This window comes from Melitaea cinxia, chromosome 11 (genome assembly GCF_905220565.1).
Source record: "Melitaea cinxia chromosome 11, ilMelCinx1.1, whole genome shotgun sequence".
NCBI lineage: Eukaryota > Metazoa > Arthropoda > Insecta > Lepidoptera > Nymphalidae > Melitaea > Melitaea cinxia.
The window spans coordinates 810823-835816 of record NC_059404.1 but is presented as its reverse complement, the minus strand read 5'-3'; the positions used below and the strand labels follow the sequence as shown (position 1 = coordinate 835816).

Sequence of the window (24994 nt, the reverse complement as noted above, 5' to 3'; positions counted from 1 at the left end):
GGTAATCTACCATAAATAAGAATCGCTATCAGTTGTTTATCATAACAACTGGATTTACGTATACCATGTCACGATTAGATGACCCGCTAGATTCTATCGGACACAATTATTTCTACAAGTACAAATATCTACCCCGACCGAGAATCGAATTTACGGTCACCGTTCTTAAGAAGACTTTTCATACGATTTTTACCATTTCCTATACACTTAACTAATTATAACTACAAAATGTTATCTAACCTAGTACTGATCCGTTTTAACCCGACTTCTAAAAAAGGAGGAGGTTCACAATTCGTTTGTGTTTTTGAAGTGAAACTTCCTTAGGCGTATGATGGTAATTTTTTTACGGAGGAAACAATGGCGTTGGAACAGAAATCTAAAACTTTAGATTTGTATAAATATGAATGAGTCTTAAAAATTAGTTTGACAAAGAAGTTTCACTTCTCTCTCAGCTCCTACTTTAATTTAATTGAGATCTGATGCCTACTTTTTGAGTAATCTTTGATAATGTGTATTTACTTGACAATTATTTCGTCTGCCTACGTTGTATTACTTGTCGATGTAATTGAAGTCAGTTTTTATTTTCGTTTGCGGCCAATTATTATTTGTAACTAAGCTAATTTAGCGATGCCTAAATCGGTTTGACCATTTAAAAAATAATTCAATTCAATCCACTACAACATGACTTGACATTTAAACACGTTTATATGAAATAAAACAAAATATACATATAAAGAAGATTTAAATATAAATATTACTATTATTAATACTTATATTAATAAAAGTTTAAACGACAAAATAGTGCCATGAAGACCAAGGAACCAAGGAAAAATTTGCATATATGTATATATGTACATGAAAACATTTATTAAATAAATATTACAAATGTTCAACTCCCCTCCATTTGCACCAATAGTTGACAATCTCATCCGTCTCCAGCGCGCACGTCCCAGTGGGGACGCAGGCGCCGGCGCAGCGGAAAAAAGCAAAAACTAACGATAACAACAATGGCGCGCCTTTTTTCTCCCCATTTCTAATTCGGACGCCGGCCGTTGTGGACGTTACTCGCGTCGTTTCGCGCGCAAAAAATATAATAAACTATTTCAATAAAATAAAATAAAAACGTCAATGCGTTCGAACACTTTTACTGAATCGATTGTGTATTACATATATTTTTACTGTGGTAAATTACTGTGCTAGTGTTAACATGGCTGTTAAGTGTGTTTGTGTTATTTTTATTTTTTTAGTGCTACTTTTTGAAATTAACGCGTATAGTCCTAGAGGTGAGTTTTGATAATGATCTTAATAGTTAAATAACACGTGAAACTGTGTTATTTAAAGAACAACTACTCGAGCGATGATTTTATTTGAAATTACAGTTGTTATCGGTTAAGAAGCTTTCCATAGAAGTGAAGAAATTCGTTACATTATTATTGTACCTAGTATCACCGCGGCGATGTATTTATTTTTCCAAGTATACATTCTAAAAACGAAAAAATTACTCGCATATTGCCAGTACTATCGTAAATCATTAAAATCAGTTACCATTTTTTTTCATGTAATATCTTCTAAAATCTTTCGTATTTCATCTTTTTATTTTCCGAACAAAAATATTAAAATACCTTTTATTACTTTGAGAACGTTTTTACCCTAATCATATCATAATAAAGAGAAAATTTTAATATCACTTTCTTACTAACCAGCAAGGAGGTTTAATAAAATAACACGGCAACACTAAGAACTATATCACCGATTTCAAACTGAAAGTTAGGTATATTGTTTAATATGCATACAAATATATGATAAACAAAATAAATTTAACAAAAAAGTTATTGCTCAGTTCGCAGACTTATAAAATAAATAAATTTCACAAATAAAAGTAGCCTAAAACACTCCTTATTACCTTAGCTATCTGCCAGTGAAAGTCCCGTCAAAATCGGTCCAGCAGTTTCAGAGATTAGCTGGAACAAACAGATAGACAGACAGACAAAGATTGTAAAAAAAATGTTATTTTGGTATATGTACCGTGTATACATCCATATGCATTTAGTCAAAAACTGTTATTTCAATATTACAAAAAGACACTCCAATTTTATCTATTTTTTATATAGATACAAAGTAAAGGATTTTAAGAGCTAAAATAGAACTAGACTTAATTAAATACTATTGGATATCTGCCATATTGTAATACAATTTGATACGATTCCAAATAACTCTCACTTTTCTTGGGTAAATAACACCGACGCCGTTCTACTACCGTTGACGCTTACAATTATTACAGCATCCACTATTACAATATGTACACTGCTTATACATGTATTATGAAAATTTACAGCTTTAAAATCTTACTATTTGTCACATTATGTATAGATTATCTTTCTTTTTACTGCGAAATATGTATACAATCTTAGTCCATAGTAAAAATTTATTCATTTATTCGTACAAATGGACAAAAAACTAGCCCTAATAGCATATTCCCGTAGTGACGATAGATGCGTCTAATACGCGATCAATATAGAATAGAGTTCTAACTTAAAATCGCTAAAGTTTTTAAACTAACTTCAAATTTACATCTGAAATATAAATAAAAAAAAAAAAAAAAAAAAAAACAAGAATAATTACTCTAATAATTACATCTGCTACGAAATTAACAATTATTTAAACTGTCAAAAAAAAATATCCTCCTCAATACATAAATGTCCCAAAATATAGACTGTAGTGTACTGTGAAATTAATCAAATGAATTATAAACTTAGTTACGATTATTATGAAACGTATTTTTCTATTGGACGAAAGGTTTGAAGTGTACACAAAAAGCACAAAATAAAGCACGATTACATCGGACCGACGTCACTGACCACGAGGTTTCATCCGCTTTGTACCTTGTAAAATAGTAATTGACATAAAAATAATAATAATTCTGAGTACGTAATATTTATGTAAATGCTTAAAATTACATAATTTGTATGTAATATTTGTTTCTCTATGCTCTATGCTGTGTGGTTACGACAGTGAAGAATATAGCCACCCCCTCTCTTCCCATGGGTGTCGTAAAAAGCGACTAAGTGATGACACAGCTCCACTACAACCTTGGAACTTAAAAAGCCAACCGATGGCGGGATAACCTTCCAACTGCTGACTTTGGAATACACAGGCCGAAGACGGGCAGCAGCGTCTTCGGTGCGACAAAGCCAGCCCTGCGGTCACCAACCTGCCTACCCAGCGTGATGACTATGGCCAAAACACGTGAGTTTACGCCCTTTTTGGCGCGAACTTGTGGAGGCCTATGTCCAGTAGTGTACTGCGAAAGGCTGCTGTAATGTGATGAATACCACTCCCAAGCAGTGTTGTGTTCCTGTTGTGAGTAAGGTCACCAGAGCTCTTGGGGAGAATCGAGGGTAGGCTCGGGAGACGTATGCTTGTTAACTGACCTAATTGCTTAAAAAAGTACTAGTTTGTATCTATCATTTACGTACACTCCCGAAAGGATTATAAAAAGTTTTATACCAACGTTAGCTGACGTACTTAATGACTTCATTCATATTATTTAACGAACGATGAGAAAAATAGATAGATCGACAGACAATGGCTTCGTAACAAACGAAACACATAAAATGCAATTTCAATAAGTGATTTTGTTGATTCTTCGATATGAACCTGGCGTGAGCTCACTTTCTAGTTTGATCTTAATATAATAAAATTATTGTTTGTATGTTTTAATCCATAAAAAAATCAAATATTTCTTTTTTCAAATAAGCTGCAGAGGCTTCTTTTGAAACGTAAAGAAAAGCATCATCATCACGTCAGCCTAATACAGTCCACTGCTGGACATAGGCCTCCACAAGTTCGCGCCAAAAATGGAGTGAACTCATGTGTTTTGCCCATAGTCACCACGCTTGGCAGGCGGGTTGGTGACCGCAGGGCTGGCTTTGTCGCACCGAAGACGCTGCTACCCGTCTTCGGCCTGTGTATTTCAAAGGCAGCAGTTCCCGCCATCGGTCGGGATCGGGAACGAGAAGAACAGAACACGGTAAGAGAGGGGGTGGCAATATACAATTTAAGCTAATTTTGAAGTAGTGTAGAAAGTAAGGGGAAACGAAAACTTTCAGTAAAAAAAAAGCATTTTTAGCAGCATAGCTAACCCGGCGAACGTTGTCTTGCCACTAAACGCTATAAAAATAGGGGTTTGTGTTAGAAGGGTGAAAATTTAGGGTTGTATGTATCAATAATTAAATATTAAATTTAGTCAATGAATAAAATATATATTTGGGGTAGGTAGCCCTTATCATTTAAGGGTATAAAAAATAGATGTTGGCTGATTCTCAGACCTACCCTATATGCACACAAAATTTCATAAAAATCAGTCCAGCTGTTTCGTAGGACTTTGGCAAACACCGCGATACGAGAATTTTATAATTTCCTATTTACCGAAATCATACATTTATTTGTTTTTCCCCACCTTTACGAAATTCTGGGTACGGTGGTACGAGCTACAAGGTGATGATGACCTCGTTTTACCGGTCAATTAAAGCAGAACATCCAATTTTCTATACCATATTTTTAATAACATTTATACCCGAACATCGATCTGCTTCAACATTAAACGTCACGCCATCGAAACAATTGCTTCCGATTAACGTCGAAAAGAACACGCTAACTTTTTGTTCTTTACCGAATTTCTGAACGTGCAACTCAATTTCATTTCATGTTTTCGATTTCACAATCTGTTTTTTTTTTTTTTTAGATTTGAAATTGATTTAAACGAATGCGAATTAATATAAATGTATTAACTTAAATTTATATAACATTTCTCGTGTGAGTGAATTTTATTCTGATGGGCAATAAAGACTCTTTAACCGTAAATAATGAAATTTTAATGATTTACTAGCCGACCCGACGAGTGTTACCTGTTTTTTTATTTGTAAATAACGAGTATAAACGATAATAACGAACACAAATAAAATTAATTTGGTGCATCCGTTCAGAAGCTTGTGCAGTCCTTGTGGGTCTCCCCACCGTGCCTCGGAGAGCACGTTAAGCCGTCGGTCCCGATTTTTATCATGACACCTGATAGCGATCGTTATTCATAGTATTGAATATATCCGCCAAACCGCATTGGAGCAGCTTGATGGGTTAAGTTCTGATCCTTCTCCTACGTGGGGAAAGAGGCCTGTGCCCCGCTGCGTGATATTGCAGGCTAAAGCGAGCGAAGCGAGCGAGTTCGGAATACTATATATTTCGGAGATTTAAAGTTTTAAAAGTTCACGGTCTCTAAAAACACTTTTTATTCAACGGGACACAAACTGTCTCCATCGTGCTTGCAATGGCGCTAAAATATCGGGAGACTCTAAATAAAAATCGGAGATTGAATTTTATTCATATTGTTCAAATGTAAATGTGGTAAGGTAATCATAAAGTATAAGGGAATAAGTTTTACGTACCCATATATATTAAACTGTAAATTTTCATTAATCATATTATAATACAGCTTAATACTGGTTAGATTTATTAATCTCTAATATACTATGAGGAAAACGGAAGGCATTACATATGAATTACGGAAACAAAGATCGTATTCCAATTCCGTCATCTGACGGTAACACAAGCTGCTTTCACTGGGTTCACCAGTTCGATGCCTGATGATGTAAACCAAGCGGTAAATTAATAGCGCTCTTTTTAATTTTTATTGTTGTTTTAGTTTCTGTTATAATTTTGCGGTTTCGGTTCGATGGATTAGGAATTTAAGTTGTTGATCGTTACGAAAAATATTTATTAAATTTAAATATTTCATTTTTGAATAAATTTATATAAACTAGTGATGGGATCATCATCATCATCATTACAGCCTATACAATCCACTGCTGGACATAAGCCTCTACTAAGTTAATGCCAAAAATAACGTGAACTCATGTGTTTTGCCCATAGTCACCACGCTGGGCAGGCGGGTTGGTGACCGCAGTACTGGCTTTGTCGCACCGAAGACGCTGCTGCCCGTCTTCGGCCTGTGTATTTCAAAGCCAGCAGTTGGATGGTTATCCCGCCACCGGTCGGCTTTTTAAGTTCCAAGGTGGTAGCGGAACTGTGTTATCTCTTAGTCGCCTCTTACGACACCCACGGGAAGAGAGGGGGTGGCTATATTGTTTAGTACCGTAGCCACACAGTACAGTAATGGGATAATTAATTCAAATTATAAGTTTATACATTAAACAAATGCGCGTGTGTGTCATATACATGGTAGTGTGTGTAATTTTTTTTTTTGTTGATTTAATGTTTTTTTTATATATAATTTAAAAAAATATTAGCATTCTGCACTCCTCTATGTAAACTATAAGTGTGCGAGATTTCAGACTCCTCCGTCCGCGCAATTTTCATAAAAAGGGGTAGAAAGTTTTTGCTTCACGTATTAATATCTAGAAGATGAAATGATTGTGAAAAATATTAGATTGCTATTAATTATCTTGTTTCAAATCTTCTAAGTTTAATTCCTTGGTTCATATAAAGTAATATGAATTCATCAAAGTTTTAAGAAACATTTTTTTATAAGTTACTTTAAGGTAGCCCTGACTCTGAGGTAGGGCTAGCTTAGACGCTATTAAAAATTTTAAAAAAAGTCATAATATGTTTAACTAATATAATTAATATAATTACAAGTTCTTATTTTCCAACTAAGTAATTTTATGAGAATAATATCGGAAGCAGCAAGCAACGTTAATTGCTTATTATAGTCTTACATATGGAGTATCATTTGGAAACATTGAATATTTTTTTAAAAATGAATAATAAGGTGAACAAACGCATTACTACGCTATTGTCATCGTCGTAGTAGAGTAAAAACTTCCAATTAAGAGGTCGAAGAAAGTTACACAATTCTATGATAAGTACCCATGGTGGCCATAATGAGTATGCCATTGAAGTTCAAGTTGCGTAATAGAAAACCACAGTTCCGTACACCACGTGCGTTTTAATACAATTCACTGGTCTATCGTGTGGGTTAATTTATAGGCGTTTTTATAGAATCTACATTTCGAATCGGTGGTAGCTTGACTTATAACTAGGTATAATTAACTATATTTTATAAAATGATGATTTAAAAGTGCTTGAATCTACTGGAATAAAGTAACTTTATATTTTTTGTGTTCACTATTGTCATTATAAGGTTTGTATAAAAATAGTTTAAAAAATGAATTAAATATTCACGAAAAAAAAATATAGCGGTACAAAGTGAGGCACTTTAGTTAGTTTAGTATATTAGATAATATATTAAAAATGGGTTGCTTAAAAAATTTTTTAATTATTTAAAAACATTTTTTATTGTTTTTTTATTATAGAGTTCAGTTCGGTGAAGATTGTATAATATTTAACGTTAATTTGAAAAATATTCTGTAATAAATAATACCAAATCATGAATGGAAAGAAAAATTATAAATTTTTTAGAATAGAAAAAATATAGCATGTTTGTTTTTTTTTTTTTTTTTTGTAATATTGTACTACTGTTATCTACGTTTATTGATAAGCTCACAAGATTTGAACCATAACGTATCCAATTTGTGTCGAAGTACATATTTGTTAAGTAAAAATTCTTTACGCACCCTTGATTTGGGGAGTAAGCTGGTAAATGCGTGACGAGAGCGTTATGAAAAGTATGATCGGGCAAGGCGAACGAAATTGAAAGAGAGATATAAGTTAGATGAAACTAAAGAAGTTTTACTCTATTTATCCATTTTACAAAACAAACTTTTACAATATAGATAAATTTCCACACTCACTCAATTATCTGTTCATAAAGAAACAGTAAAATTTTAATGGACAGATATATTCGCTTTCCCTTCCAACTTAGACCCTAGCATATTGCGTCACAGTACTCATTGGTCTGTCGCGTCTGTTTCAAGCCCTATTATGTGGTGTTCGGGTTCTTGCATAACTCACCATCGCTATTCAATTTGACATTAAAGGTATTTTCGATGTTCAAATCTGTAATAAAAATTATTGTCTGTATGTTTGTAGGTAGATATATGCAATCTCATTGCACTCGTCTCTTAGCAACCGTAGTGTGGGACGTCCTCTGGCCCGTTGGACCGATGATCTACGAAAAATTGCCGGTAGGCTGGATGAGGATTGCGGATAACCGGGATGTCAGGCGCGAACTTAGGGAGGCTTATGTCCAGCAGTTGACTGCGATAAGCTGAAGTGAGATGCAATCTTAATAGAAATATATTGAAATTCTTAGCGAGAAGAATTTATACCTATATTCATAGTATAAATAGTGTTACTGAATTAATAATGTAAATCTTATCGTGTCGTATGTATGAATATATAATGTGTCGCATATATAATATATAACGGCAATAGAAGTCGGAAGTTTTTGATTTGTCAGTTTTTAAAGTTTTTGACGGTCTGTCTAATTGTAATTTTACGTAAATATTTATATATTATACAAAAAAAAATATATATTAAAAGCAGAAATATAATTTTAATCATAAATACAAATAATTTGTAAAACAACTAACGTAGGACGTAGCAGAAAATATCCGGCTCGAAATCTTAAGCAGTCCAACTGGAGACCTCGACCTTAAGATCACAGATAAGTAATACCGTCTTCAAGCAGTGTTGTGTTCCTGTGGTGAGTAAGGTGACAAGAGCTCTTAGGGAGGCTCAGGGATGACCCCACGGGGCACGGCAGGAAGCAGTACCTCGACCTTACAGAAGATCACAGCTAAATAATACTGCTTTCAAGCAGTCTTGTGTTCCTGTTAGTGAGTAAGGTGACCAGAGCTCCTGGGGCAAATTGGGGAAAGGGTCGGCAACGCGCTTGCGATGCTTCTAATGTTGCAGACTATAAGCTACGATAATCGCTTACCATCAGGTGAGCCGTACGCTTGTTTACCGACCTAGTTATGTAAAAAAAAGAAGTAGTTTTCGTCTTTTATAAATTAACAAAATATTTCTTGTTTGTATAAGACATAATTAATTTTGATTTTCCATTCACAATATACGAGAACATACATATATTACAAAATACAATTTTTACATAAATTTACTTAACAAACCACGTAACTTTACAATGAAAGCACTGATTCATCTCATAAGCAATAAGAGTCAAATGTTACAAGCAAAGGCACACAATTGAACTGTAGATCGATATAATAGAACCGCGTTATTTTCTCGGAGTAACGTAACACGCCAATGAAAGTAAAAGGTCCGACGTTCGATGCCACAAGGAACTGTGTTTTCCAAGTGGATCATAATTAGGTTTTAATGCATGCGCTTGAGACGTCGATATTGTCATTTAAATATGCTATTATTAAATGGAGTTGTGATTGCTTCCTGATCAAAATACAGCGTGAAGAATTGAAATGAAGTGTAAGAATTAATATTGATTTTATTTGTTATATCACGTCTTAGATATAACTAGCTGGCTCTAATTATTATTTCTGAATTTACCGATTACTTATTGCAATTTAATCGTTGAGAAACGATAGGCATAATAGTGACGTTAAAAGTGACATTTTACAGCGCCTTTAACTGTTCAAAGAACCTTATAAACAGTATAGCAAGTTTATTGTATACTAGCTGTGTCTGTGACTTCGTCCGCGTGGAATTTGATAAAAAAGTTTTTGTTCAGTCCGCAGAGTTATAAAATAAATAAATTTCTAAAATAAAAGTAGCCTAAGTTACTCTTTACTACATCAGCTATCCACCGGGAAATCCGTCGAAAGCGGTTCAGAGATTAGCCGGAACAAACAGACAGACAGACAGACAAAAATTGTAAAAAATCTTACTTTAGTATAAGTGCCGTGTATACATCCATATGCATTTATTAAAAAGTGGTTATTTTAATATTACAAACCGACACTCTTATTTTATATATTTGTATAGATATGCGAATAGCACGATCTTGATTTCAGGAGATCATAGTTATAACTAATTTTAATTTGATTCAACTAACGGAACACAAAAATTAAAATGACATACGCTTAAATTTTTTATTCTAATTCATATCTTGTCCTGACAATGAACTCTAAGCGGAGTAGGATCAAAAATCTGGTACAGGTTTTATCTTGATACACTGTCTAGAAGTCCAGTGATTGGTCCACAAATTAACGCCCAGCTAAGTTGTTTTGTACACATACATTAATCAACGATGAACTCGATAGTATCAAGTAGTTGTTACTAAAATGACTTTATCAACGATTCAGTCTGTAACATCCCCCTTGTGGGCATAGACTCTGTATCCGTGTAGGTGAAGGAGTATGATTCAAATAGGAAAAGATAATTTCTTTCGACAATGTGAAGAGAGACAGAGCTGACTAATTCTCGACTCTGGTCTTTAATTATTCATTTTCAACTGCCACAGACAACACGGGATGTATATTTTAAAAATAGTTTTTTTAATTTAAAAACATCAAACAGTGCAAATATCTCACCGGGGTTCACGATCTTCTCAACTTTTCAACAAAAAATATATATTATACTAGTTTAACTCCCTTAACCCCTTATAACTTAGAGGTATGAAAAAATAGATGTTGGCCGATTCATAGACCTACCCGATATGCACACAAAATTTCATGAAAATCGGTCTAGCCGTTTCGGAGGAGTATTTTAACTAACATTGTGACACGAGAATTTTATATATAAGATAAAAAACACACGCTGTTTGCCTGCACTTATAAGCAAAATTTGGAAACTATGTTATTCAGATAGGCTTCAAAAGCACTTTTGAACAGTAACTTTATAAAAAAAACTGAGGTAGTGCACAGCAGGAAATTTCCTGCTCAAAATATGGAGCAGCCCGACTGGGGTAGTACCTCGACCTTACAGAAGATCACAGCTAAATAACACTGCTTTCAAACAGTGGTATGTTGTTGTAAGGTGACCAGAGCTCCTGTGAGGGATTGGGGATAGGTTCGGCAACGCGCTTGCGATGCTTCTGGTGTTGCAGATGTCTATGAGCTACGGTGATCGCTTACTATCAGGTAAGCCGTACCCATGTTTACCGTCCTAGTTGTATGAAAAAATGTTTTTGTTTTAATGAATAAGTTATAGTCAAAGTGAAGTACCACCGATTCGGAAATGTATATCCAGCAGAGGAGAATCGACAATAAACTATATAATTTAATAACCACTACTGGTGTTACCAAATCATCCCTGCAACATTAAATCCTCTTTATGAACGAATTCATCGATTTTATCTATCGATTGTATCTTTCGGTAGCTCGACGTCTCGACTAATTGCCGTCGAGATGTTCGAGATAAGTTTAGAAAGGAAAGTGCTCGCATTTCCGTAAGACAGACGCTACGGGAACTACGGAATCCGAACTATCAGACTTTTTGGTTCTGATCTTTTGGTTGTGATAGAAAAAAAAAACGAGTGTGCTTTAGACCACACGACTGAAGTAAGACTTCTGCACAATAGGCCTGCACTGTCTTAGATATACGAAACGTAACTGGCTATGAGAGAAAGAGAGAAAGAAAATATGTGCTCGCACCCCTCTCTCTTGCTCCGTTTGCCTCACCCAATCACACTTTTCGTAACGCTCTACTCACGTCTTCACCAGCTTACTCCCCAAGTCAATCTTGCGTAAAGAAATTTTACTTGAAAAAAAAAAACGCGTAGATGGCAACGACGCATTTGTGCAGTGGTCACGGCAACTGTTATGTGCTAGTGGTCACAGATTTGATAAATATTTATGTAGACTTAGACCATGCAGATGTTTGTCGTGGTCTGAGTATGTGTGCTTGCGTGTTGAGTGTCTCGGTAAATTTCATGTCTTACAGGGGACCGAAGAGCAAGAAGCATTTTTAAGAACCATGCCTAAAGTCGTGGTCTCAAGTTATAAAACTTATGTCACAATAGACATTTAATTACTAATGCTTGATTAATGTGTACTATTAATAGTTTTGAAAACCTAATTAGTTCAAATTTAGTATAGGTAACGAAATATAAACGAAAAAAGAAATCATCAAAGCACGAAGTAACGATTTTTTTAAAGAATTTATGTATTCATAAAGAGTAAGCACGAGGATCACAGCAATGATTACGTATCTAGCCAATTGAACTTTTTCTAATATCAGCGGATATGATTTATATCGCAGTCCACTGCTGGACATAGGCCTTCACAAGTTCGCGCCAAAAAGGGCGTGAACTCATGTTTTGTCCATTATCACCACGCTGGGCAACGGGTTGGTGACCCCAGGGCTGGATTTGTCGCAGCGAAGACGCTGCTGGCCATCTTCGGCCTGTGTATTTCAAAGCCAGCTGTTGGATGGTTATCCCGCCATCGGTTGGCGTTTTAAGTCCAAGATCAAGATGGTAGTGAAATTGTGTTATCCCTTAGTTGCCTCTTACGCAACCCACGGGAAAAGATACTATATTCTTTACTGCCGTAACCACACAGCAGGATTTATACCATAACTATCTGTAAATATTTAGTTCTTAAGTTGTGAATTACAAATATGTATTATAATATATAAATATTAGAATAAACTTTTATCATTTAATAAAGAGATCGGAAAAGTTCATATCACCTAATTCTCAAATACAACTTACTAAAAAACAAATAAAACAGACAATTACTGTAAGGATTCCCGACAGTGTTGCATGTTAAATATAATAAAATTTAAAATTTTAAAAACCTCATTAGTCTTTCAAGCGAATGTCAAGAACTAAACAATTACAAAGAGAATATTCTAAAGAAACAGTAATGCTAATTTTTCAAAAGGTTTAAGCGTCGTTGTTTTTAAATATATGTCCGAGGACATTAAGACGACGTCCATCAAGATCTCATCATCTTCAACGTTCACTTTCACTTCTATTCTGTAACTTCCAAGAATCTAATTACAGTAAACTTCCTTAGCTATGTTATAGCACTAAAATTAATAAGTAATATAGATTGATGGAGCGTATCTATCGATAAATAATTGTGTTTGCTCGCAAACGAAAAAGACCGACTTCAATTACATCGACAAGTAATACAACGTAAGTAGACGAAAAAAATTAACAAACGCACTAGTTGTCACTACGATTATCGAGGTTTTCCCTCGATTTCTCAGGGATTCCATCATCAGATCATGGTTTCCTTATCATGGTACCACACTTGAGATATCTCCTTTCCAAACAAAAAAAGAATTATCAAAATCGGTTCATAAACAACGGAGTTATCCTCGAACATATAAAATAAATATAATTACGGTCGAATTGAGTACCCTCCTCCTTTTTTGACGTCGGTTAATTAGATGATAATCTAGATTGGTTTTCAAGCATCAAGTGTACAGACATCTTTTGCATAAAGCCCAGCAATGAACACGCAATTTCTTTAATGTTGCAGATGTCCATGAGCGATGGTAGACATTTAACAGATAGTTCCGATAACTTGCTTACCCAATATAATAATAAAAAATTAACACTACTCAGCACAGTAAATAGAACATTTGATTCAATATCGGATGATTCAAGAATCAAATCTGAACATAACTCAAATATAACTCTTAAAAAAGATTTTGATTTGTTAATTTATTTTGTGGTCTATATTTTAAGCATATATTTTTGTATCATATATGAATTAAATTTAAAAACTATATATAATCTATGCAAGTAAACGTAAAAAAGACTTAAAAATATCATTTAAAAATAAAGTAAATATTATATTTTATTTAATTTTTTTTTTACCCACCAAATAGTTCTACATAGGTACTATGACTCATAAATTTTGTGAATTTCAACCAACTTTAAAAAGGAAAAGGTTGTATTTTCCATTGTATATTTTTAAAGTTAAAAATAAGACATTAGAACAATTATAAATAATATTTTAATTAACTCAAAAATGCCAACACGATACAGCTAAAGTTACACATAAACAAATAATAAGACGTAAAACCGCGTAACACAGCTAGTTAGTTATAAATACTTATATAACTATACATCAGTACACAAAAATGTTAACAATCGAACCCGCATCAGCAGTTCCTAATACCACAATTTATCAAGCCATCAATCGCGCACTACGTAATTTTATCTACAGCATCTTAATTGCTCATCTGTCTGTAGCGAAGGAATTTATTGAGCAATTGATTTCTGAGCGATCGTTTTGTAGAGACGAAAAGAATAGTTTTAAATTATCTATTTTTTTGATGTTTGTTTAGTTTACGACGCGTTGGCGCAACGGTCACAGCCATGGATTGTACCTGTTGCGCCGGCGGTTGCGGGTTCGATACCCGCAAATTACAAACATTTGTATTGGCCATACAGGTGTTTGCCGTGGTCTGGGTGTTTGTGCAGTCCTTATGGGTCTCCCCCACCGTGCCTCGGAGAGCACGTTAAGCCGTCGGTACCTGATAGCGATCGTTACTCATAGTAGGGACTCATATCCGATAACGCGCATTGGAGCAGCGTGGTGAATTAAGCTCTGATCCTTCTCCTACATGGGGAAAGAAGCCTATGCCCAGCAGTGGGATATTACAGGCTGAAGCAGCAGTTTAGTTTATTGTAGGTAACTCGACATAATTGGTCTGTCTATCCTAATACTAGTGTTCGCCCGGTGGTCGAAATGCGACCATTATTAATTTAAATTATAAGTTTCAACATTAAACAAAACAATATATGGTACTGTTGCTTTTTATTGATAAAATGTATTTTTATGCATAATTTAGAAAAAATAATATTAGCATTCTCCACTCCTTTTCTATGGAAACTATAAGTGTGCGAAATTTCATACTCCACCGTCCGCAAAGATTTTGCTTTACGTATTTATCCCTTAGTCGCCTCTTACGACACCCGCGGGAAGAGAGGGGGTGGCTATATTCTTTAATGCCGTAACCACACAGCAAGCAGCAGCACTAGAAAACAATTGAAATGCAAATATTTAAAGAAATCAACAACATTTTTTATAGCCTTATTAAAAAATCTCATCGAGAGCCTTAATTCAAGTGCCTAGCGTATTTATAGCTTTCGGGTTCATCGCTCGCACCACCAAGGTTTGTCCAATGTTAGAATGATTGAAAGAAAACCGTAGGCTTCTGTAACAGTTCCTATTGTAACTTTAAAATATGACACCTTAAAAACAACACCAATCTCCTAATCAAATATTACGTCAAGTATGACATTAAGCTAGTTAACCGGAACCGGATATAGTAATTCACGTTCAACGATTGCTATTACAGTCATAAAATTGTATAACTCTGACCGCGAAATTACGAGACAAAGCAGTAATAAAAGTAATAACAACACAGGAAAAGAAACGAATTAATTTTATTTACATTTCACCAAAGTGCTGTGGAGGACAAAAAAGGAAACATTGACTTTAGGAGTAGCGCACACAGCATGCGATGCGGCGCGGATATCGTCGCCATCAAGTGTGACGCGTTTTCCTCATACAAACTAATCGATCACGTTCATGATTCAGCTTGTAACATCCCACTGCTATGCATAGGCCTCTTTATCCATGTAGGAGAAGGATTGTAACACAAGTAATGAACTAATCATTAAACATTGCATATATATTAGGCTTACCATAACTGGGAGCATTATGAGTGAATTGCCGACATTTACTCCGCTGTCAACATACCCAGGAGCTCTGGCTACCTTTCTCATCACAGGACAACAACACTACTCAAGATCGGCGTTATTCGGCAGTGTTATTCTTCAAAGTTGAAGTGTTTCTACAATCAAGTTGTCCCAGATGTTAACCAAGACCTGCTTCCTGATGTGCTCTACTTTAATAAAAGTTTTAGATTTTTCCTAGTTATTGCACAAATGAAAAAACGAGTGTGCTTTAGACCACACGACTGAAGTAAAAGTTACGAAACGTAACTCACACTCATTCTATCTTCACTAACTTATATCTCCCTCTCAATTTTCAATTCGCCTCGCCCGATCACACTTTTCGTAACGAATTCACCAGCTTACTCTCCAAGTCAAGCGTGCTTAAAGAAGTTCATGCGTCGTTGTGGTTGAGTCTTCCTAGATTGTAGTCATAGACACTCGTGTAGGATTTTTTTTGTTAAGTTGTACAAAAGAACTAGGCATTTATTCGCAAACTTCATAGCAAACGCAATCTTTCATTTATTTTACATAAAAATTTTATAATCATATCTGCGACAATTTCCTGCATGAGTATATGGCCTAATGAGATTAACAAAATCAGCCACTGACCGCATCGCACTACGTCAGGTCGCAAGTTTTTAACCAGAGAACTTTACTAGTAATGCTTTAAATAAGAAACACATTATATTTATACAAAATAATTAAAATACTCAACTGTTATTATGTTGTAACAACAATACTAAAAACTGTCTGTGTCAGCTCCGACGCACGACTAGATTTTCCTCCTTCAGATCAACTGTCTAAATAGGCACAAAAAAGGCTTAATAGTCTAAGAAAAAGATTCATACCACATCAAATGGAAAATAAACGAATCAAATAACGCCATCTATCGGAACCCAATAGGGTTAACAAAAACATACCGAGGTCATTCGTTCAGTAAATTTTACTCCTCATCTTTTTTTTTTCATACCGGGGACCTTATATGAAAATCGATTCTTAAACAGTAAACTCTATAAATAGTAAATATTACGTGATTCATTTGTAAGAATAACAGTAACACATACATTTTCGTATTGCACCGTTTCATATTATACTGTTTAGTAATCAAATTAAGATTAAGCTATACACGATTTGTGTCAATTCATCATTCTAGCCTTTCGCAGTCCACTGCTGGACATAGGCCTCGACAAGTTCGCGCCAAAAATGCGTGAACTCATGTGTGTTTCACACAGTCACCACGCTGGGCAGGCGGGTTGGTGACCGCAGGGCTGGCTTTGTCGCACCTAAGACGCTGCTGCCCGTCTTCGGCCTGTGTGTTTCAAAGCCAGCGATTAGATGGTTATCCCGCCATCGGTCGGCTTCTTAAGTTCCAAGGTGGTAATGGAACCTTAGTATCCCTTAGTCGCCTCTTACGACACCCACGGGAAGAGAGGGGGTGGCTATATTCTTTGGTGCCGTAGCCACACAGCACATTTACATTGTGTCGATTATTTTCTTTTTATAGTGTACAGAACGATAATAAAATAAATAAAACCTATAGAATTTTACCGTCTTCTTATATAATAGTAATTCTGTCATAAAGAAAGCTTGTTACGTCATGAAACGTAAAACGAATTAACTACTTTTACAAAAAATACAGAAACTACGTTACAACGGCCCACTGGTTCAACTTTATAGCAATTCTCCAACTTTTAGTTTGTTTTTCAATTGATTAAGGCAATTTTCAGCTGTTTCGTTTACTTAAAACGTACCTTATCCGACTTTAAAATAGGAGCAAGTGCTTAAAATAAGTAAGTTACCTTATGTACCAATAGTCTTCGAAGTTTTTTGGACGATTTGCGTCGGATAAATAATTGCGTTTACTAACTATACTATATAACTATACTATATATATAACGTAGGTAGACGAAAAAGATTAAGAAACGCACTAGTCGCCACTACGATTTTCAAAGGTTCCCCTCGATTTCTCTGGGATGCCATTATCACGTCCTGGTTTCCTTATCTTAGTACCAATCGACCATAACCAACGGAGTTATCCGCGAACACATATAAAAAAAATTATAGGTATACCTATACGGTTGAATTGAGAAAACTCCTTTCGTAAAATCAGTTAAGAATTTTTATATCACGATGCATTCGAGGTTCTGATTCGATATTCAATACAAGAATATGAACCCGGGAAACCCCGTACAGATTGGTTCGTAGCTATTATAAAAAATTAACATGTCATTGTACAGAATATGTAGTAATATTTTTGAATGAGACTCCCTGACCTTGGTCTAACTGCATGCTAACTTTACTCCTTATAGATACATAATAAATAAATAAATAAATAAATAAAAAACAGCCGTCATAACCGCCAACAGCCATAAGTCTGTTATTGTCGTTGCGCTAACGAGAGAAAATCAATTCAACAAAAATTTAAGACTATTAGTATCGCAAACGTAATGTAACATGTGTGTGTTACATTACATAAAAATATAATATGTAACATTGACTATTGTTTGGTCACTAAGCTACCAAACACATGGCCGTCAGTGTTCACAGATGTGACAATAATGAGCAAGTGATATGGACGGTAAAACTTAACTAAGTGTTGTTCACTTGTTTCAGTTACATATTATTTTATTTACAGTAAAAAGAAAAAGCCAAACGATGGCTATTAAATTATTACACGATATTTTTGACACTCGAGGCTTATTTTCTTTTTTTACCGACTTCAAAAAAGGAGGAGGTTACTCAATTCGACCTTATTCGTATATATATATTTTAATTTTAATGTATGTTCGGGGATGACTGCGTCGTTTATAGACCGATTTCAATAATTCTTTTTTGTTGGAAAGAAAATATCGCTAGTTTGGTACCATGATAAGGAGACCAGGATCTGATGATGGGATCCCAGAAAAATCGAGGGAAACTCTCGAAAATCCGTATAACTTTTTTTCTGGGAGTACCGATTTTGATGATTTTTAATTTAATCGAAAGCCGATGTTTATCATGTGGTCACATATAAATTTCATCGAGATCTGATTACAACTTTTGGAGTAATCTTTGATAATGCGTATTTACTATTTTTTCGTCTACCTACGTTGTATTACTTGTCGATATAATTGAAGTCGATTTTTCTTCGTTTGCCTGCAAACACAATTATTTAATTCTAAGTATCGAAATAATGCGTTATTAGGCGTAGTGTACTGAATAAGTATTTAGCTACTTAGATACACTAAGCCATATTAGGTAATTGTAAGATATTTTAAAACGGAATATTTGCCAAGTTTATTATTTTGTTACTGATTTGGAGTTTCAGATATTTAACTCTCACGTTTTTTAAATGTTAACAGACTGTTACAATAACTACATTGTAATAAAATTCTTATAGCTTGATTTAACAACACAAAGCTTTAAGTATTAGAATATTTAAATCACACGTGTCTATTAGTATTAGTGACACATTCGATGTGTTAACACTTCCGTCGCATTTCCCTTTCCGTGTTCCTTGTCACATCTTTGACGTAATTTTAACATAAATTATTCATGAGCGCACAATTACTTAATGATACATGTAACATGTATACATACAAAACAAACATGATTTACATACAAATTTCGTACATTTGTATGTATATAGAAATTAGATTGCTGTTGCATTTCGAGCTGTATTAGTCATAGTGTGATTTTTTGTAGCCTATATTAAATTATCTAAAGTTTTTATATACAACTAGGTCGGCAAACACTTCATGGTAAACCTGCAGGCCTAGCATGCGCGCCACGACAAAATTTTGTCTACCCCTTTTCTCGTATTATCTCTCTATGTCTACAGTAGCTAACATGCGTGCACGCGATACTCTTCTCGTTACGTCAATAGAAGAGATAATCATTAAATTTTAGTGATCTGTGATATTTATCTCTACGGAAGCTAACATGACATCGTAATTTTGTCGAATTTTGTCGTTTTAGGAAGAGAAACTTCTCGTTTTCAATATTATCGACGAGAAAGACGATAAATAAAAAATAAATAAAACCGGGTGCCTATTTTTTGTATACCATGGCGTTTCCCTATTATAATTATATAATTTCGGTATACGAAGAGCGGGAAATGCGAAAAGTCGAGTGAAGTGTGCCATATAATGACACAAAAAACGTATTTGCGCCCTGTTGCTTCTTATTCTAAATAATAATAATAATAATACTTTATTTCAGACCAAAGTATAAGTCCATATTGGGTTAGTACAACAAGAAAAGACAACATTCAGAATAAAAAACAAAACAAAATTATATTAAAAAAATCAATAAGTAAAAATAAAATTAAATAGAATAAAAGTAAAATCAATAATCAAAAAAAAAAAATTCAAAAATTCAAAAAATTTTAAAAATTAAAAAAAAAAGGTTTAATTACAATTATCAATAGATATACAATTATATGATAGAATTACAATTATCTAATGTGCGACAAGATATAAAGCACAACACGAGCATATTGTTTTACATATATAATTAAATTCATTTACTTACGCCGTTTTATTTTCCATATTAGATTTTTTAAATTAGATATACACCTTTTATCTTAGCCAAAAGGCCGAGAACATTGTTAAATAAAACATGTGTCACTCGTTTGAAATTATACAAACGTTGGCTCATCCCGGTTTGGCACGATTGGTCAATAACCTTGTAAATTCAACTTTACGACATAAGAAATAAGAATGATATTCAGTTGTGATTATGGTTGATAATGTTTCTCTACTCGACAAGGCGAAGTCTTCGGAAGATAATTTTGTCTCTCGTAGTGCGCATGTTAGGGTAATCGAGAAAATACTCGATGTAGACATTATCTCTCTCTCTCGTCAAGAGATATCTCGTTGTATGCATGCTAGGCCGGCTGATGAGCGATTACCGTAGCTTATAGATGCTTGCAACACCAGAAGCATTATAATCGCATCGCCGACTCCAATCTCTTTCAGAAACTCTGGTCACCATACTCATTTAGCTGTAATCTTCCGTAAGGTCGAGGTACTTTCCTACCTCAGTTCATGTGAACTGAAAAGGCATCCCTTCTATAAAGCATTAATATTAGGATATTAGGATTTAAAAGTCCTCGTCGAATTTTATGTATGTTTTGTTTATTTAGACCAAATAGGTAAATAGACATATATTAAGATAAATTTTAGCAGACTGAATCGAAAAATGCAAATATTAATATTAATATATTTATTTCCGGTTTGATTGTCTGTCCTTGTGGGACTCCCGACCATGTCTCGGAGAACTCGCTGCTGCAAGCTGTCGGTCCTGGTTGTTATCATAAGTACGTGATAGTGATCGCTACTCATAGAAGGGAATACTTCTGCCAACTTGCAGTGGAGCAGCGTGGTGGATTAAGATCCGACCCTTCTCCTATAATTATAGAAAGAGTCCTTTGCCCAGCATTGGGCTGTTACGAGCTGAATCGTGATTGCAATCGACACTAAATCCGCCAACAAAAATGTCACTTCTATGCTATGAATTCTGATCCATTTCAGGTCAAGTAAAATTTTACTATGTACATTTATATGTATGTATGTTATGTAGTATGTGACAAGCTTGTTCGAGTGTCAACCGGAAGTTCACACATCTATACCTACTGTGTATTTATCATCATAACATAGGCTTTCACTCTCTTTATGAAATATTTACATTTTTAAATACATAATATTATAATAGTACATAAGTACGGTAACAATATTATATGGTACTGTATCTATAGAAGTAGAAAAATATTTTCAAATATTTGAGGAAATTTTACGTAAGATTGCCGGTGTGGACTGGATGAGGATTGCGGAAAACCGGGATGTCTGGCGCGAACTTGGGGAGGCCTATGTCTAGCTGTGGACTGCGATAGGCTGAACTGACTGAGCTGACTGAGGAAATTTTACTCACTAGCTACCCGCTTCAGCTTCACAGTCATAAACGTCCAGAACACTACACATACCCGAAACCTTCTTTTTAGATTCAATGCAAAACACTACTATACTTGAAAATCAGTCTATTTTTCGAAATCATTGGCTTTATCGAAATCATATAGAATGTTCCAACTTATAACCGCCCCGGCTTCGTACGCGACATAATGATTTGAGTGACAGCGACCACACCCGCAGCAGTGTGTATTCGCATCAAGCAAGTTTCCGTTATATTATTTAGCAGTTATTACTAATTCATCTCGCGGCTTTATCCGCGTAGCGTCTTATCTTTGGAAATCGGGATGAAAATGGACTTCGTGTTGTTTTCGATCACAAGCTATTGAAAAACCACGTTTCGTTTAAATGTATAATTCTGTCCTTCTACCGTGATTAGCTTGCCATCCGTCCTAACTTTCCCATTTATAATGTAACTAAGATTATCATCCAGTGGTAATCATTAGCTTTTTAAACTTCACAGGCCATAACAGCTAATCTAAGCCGGATATAACGTTTAGGAAGCTGACAGAACCAGCTAGCGTGACTCGCGTGCGTGTGTTCTTCCGCGGTGCGAGGAATAATCTAATCGATACATAATGTTGTAATTTAACGACAGTTTTTCTTGTTAATGATATACGTATTACGAAAGCTATTCGATGCGTCGTTTTAGGGTTCCGCGATTTACTGTTAAAACGGCTTTTGGCTGACTTCAAAAAAGGAGTTTTCAATTCGATTGGAAATATTTTTTGAGACTAGGATCTAATTTAAAATAAATAAATGTGACCACAACGGCCCCAAAATTACAGTTTAAATAAAATTGTGATAGTGCTCAAAGATTGACATTGAAAGAGGTTAACATTTAAGATACAGCCTCGGCATTAAGCGCTAGTGGGTCAGTCAAAGTAGTAAGCAAAATGTAATGATTGCTATGTAGCATCATTACATAGTATAAAACAAAATCGCTTCTCGCTGTCTGTATGCTTAGATCTTTAATACTACACAACGAATTTTGATGCGGTTTTCTTTAGTAAGTAGAGTGATTCCAGAGGAAGGTTTATATTATGTATACACGCATAATATAATAGAGGAACACTGATAGTTTTTGCGACCGTTCGAAGCCGGGGTGGGTCGCTAGTTATTTTATAATAAGCTTTGTATAACCAATTTAATTCAATAAAGTTTTCAGATTTTTTATTATTATATTATACCAACTATTATCAACTACGGGGATCGAACCAGCGCCCGCTAGCGTACAGTGATTTGACCACTTCCTTGCATTATATCGTCAAACATAATTATGTGTGTATTTTTTTCATGTAACGAATAATATTTTTTTTTTTAATATTGTACGACGCAAACTCGTTAAGGGTTTTTGGCAATAGTCACCACGCTGGGCAGGCGGGTGACTGTGGTGACTATGGTTGATGGCTATTGGAGCAGACGAGTCCTGGAGTTGAGACCGCGTCTTGGCAAACGCAGACGATAACATGACGATCTACGTAAGATTGCTGGTGAAGGCTGGATGATGATTGCGGAAAACCGGGATGTCTGGCGCGAACTTGGGGAGGCCTATGTCCAGCAGTTGACTGCAATATGCTGAACTGACTGATTGGCTGATATTGTACGAAACAATATGCAGGATTAAAAGTCACACTTGACCGGTAAATTCATGCACTGAGTCGTTAAAATGTGTTCCGTAGAATTGTTAATAGCGTGCGCGAGTGCGTAAAGTGTGATTATCATTTAATGTAACATGTGCGTTAATCGATTTTAATTAACAAATCATTACGTTTGTTAACCGCTCTGGTGTAGTGATACGGCTATCGGCGGCGCCTAAACACCAACGGTCGCGCGTTCGATATCTACTCTGAGTGGATATTTGTGTTTATATAAATATTTATTGCCGGTCTGGTTGTTAGTCCTGGTGGGTTTCCCCACCGTGCCTCGGAGAGCACGTTAAACTGTCGGTTCCGGTTTTTATCATCTGCACCAGATAGCGTTTACTCATAGTAAAGAATATATCCGCCGACCCGCATTGGAGTAGCGTGGTAAGCTCTGATCCTTCTCGTACATGTAGAAAGAGGCCCATGCCCAGCAGTGGGATGTTACTGAAGCGAAGTTTGTTAATACTGCGTCGTAACTATTACAGAAAAAAATATGTATTTAATAATTAATGAACTGACTCTAACTAGCCCATTGGCGCACTTCCGCCTAAGTCTGTGTGTAATATTTTTATTTATATATGTATTATTTATATGTATATTTATCAAAAAAAAATTGGCTATAACAGTTAGCTGTTAACTATAACAAGCATTAAGTTGCTTATCATATAAGGAACAGACGACCGTGTGTGTATGTTATGGGATATTTATTATTTTACTTATATCAATGTATGCCTCACACTCATCGCCCCCTAATAGGACATTGTTGTATTAGTACTTGTTTTGGGACTGTGGAAACACAAGTAGCTTTTAGCGTTAAAAATATGCTATATTATGGTTTAAAAAAATTATAATACTTAAATCCTCGCCTCAACGTCAAGAGGGCTGGTAAATTTTGCTCATAGAACCAGCATAGCGATTCAACAGTAAAAATCTTGGCGCCATTTTATTCGGACATGATTTATACCGCGTTTGGTAATTACTGGTTTTACAGGAGTCAATAAGATTAGCGGATAAAATAAACTATGTGTTTATAAATTCAAGTGGACTATAGTTAAAGAATGTGCATAAATTGTTCCAGAATGCGGAGTACCTCTGAGAAGGCATACGAGGCAGCCTCGCGAGCGACCAGCGGGGCAACTACGGATTATAAAGGGAATGGAGTCCAAAAGAGGAGCTTGGCCTTGGCAGGTAGGTTTTGTTTATAGCACAATAATACCCCATAGTTACGCGATAGGTGGGATCGATTCGCAGTCACACCCACCCAACCAGTAAAAAGTTCTGAGGTAACACATTAAAAAAATACTATTGAATTGAGAAACTCCTTCTTTTTTGGAAGTCAGTTAAAAAAGAAGCAGATGAAAGCTGCCAATTTATGCAAAAAAATGTGCCATTACAAACTTAATATGAGCAATAACATTTATATATTTTAAAAATTAAACGAAAAAATGAAGTTGTAATAAATTAATTGTTTTATTACAATCCGATTTAATTATCTTATCGTGAAACTCTCACTTTCACCGAGCGATATTTAGTCCTTACGATTTAAAGAAAGGAGGCGTGCACAAAACTTGGTAATGCGTGGGTTGGTTGGTATAATTTTATAAATACAGAAGAAGAAAAAAACAGAAGAGAACCAGTTATATAAAATGTGTCGTTCACTCAAACTCATATCTGTCATCGAATGAGATTTTGAGGAAAAGTGGGTTCAGTTTATCTTGCACCCCATGCCTCATCTACCTCTAGCATTTGACATATTTCAAGTAGATGGGCTAGTAGCGCTGATACTTTGAAGATCGTCTCCTACTAGGATAAGACTAAAGCTTTTTTTAAATCCCTGCCTTTTTCTCTGCCTTTAGTTTATACTT

The 24994-nt window shown here is 35.1% G+C and overlaps 1 protein-coding gene across 1 annotated transcript in view; it reads left to right on the top strand.

The window, feature by feature from the left end:
* The first annotated feature begins 1207 nt into the window (after positions 1-1207).
* The window catches only part of LOC123657957 (salivary plasminogen activator alpha 1), a 29753-nt gene continuing 5966 nt past the window's right edge, over positions 1208-24994 (top strand). Inside the window, exons 1-2 of the mRNA XM_045593437.1 lie at positions 1208-1283; positions 24208-24317. Of these exons, the coding sequence (XP_045449393.1) occupies positions 1208-1283; positions 24208-24317 (186 nt within the window). The remainder of the gene's footprint in view (positions 1284-24207; positions 24318-24994) is intronic.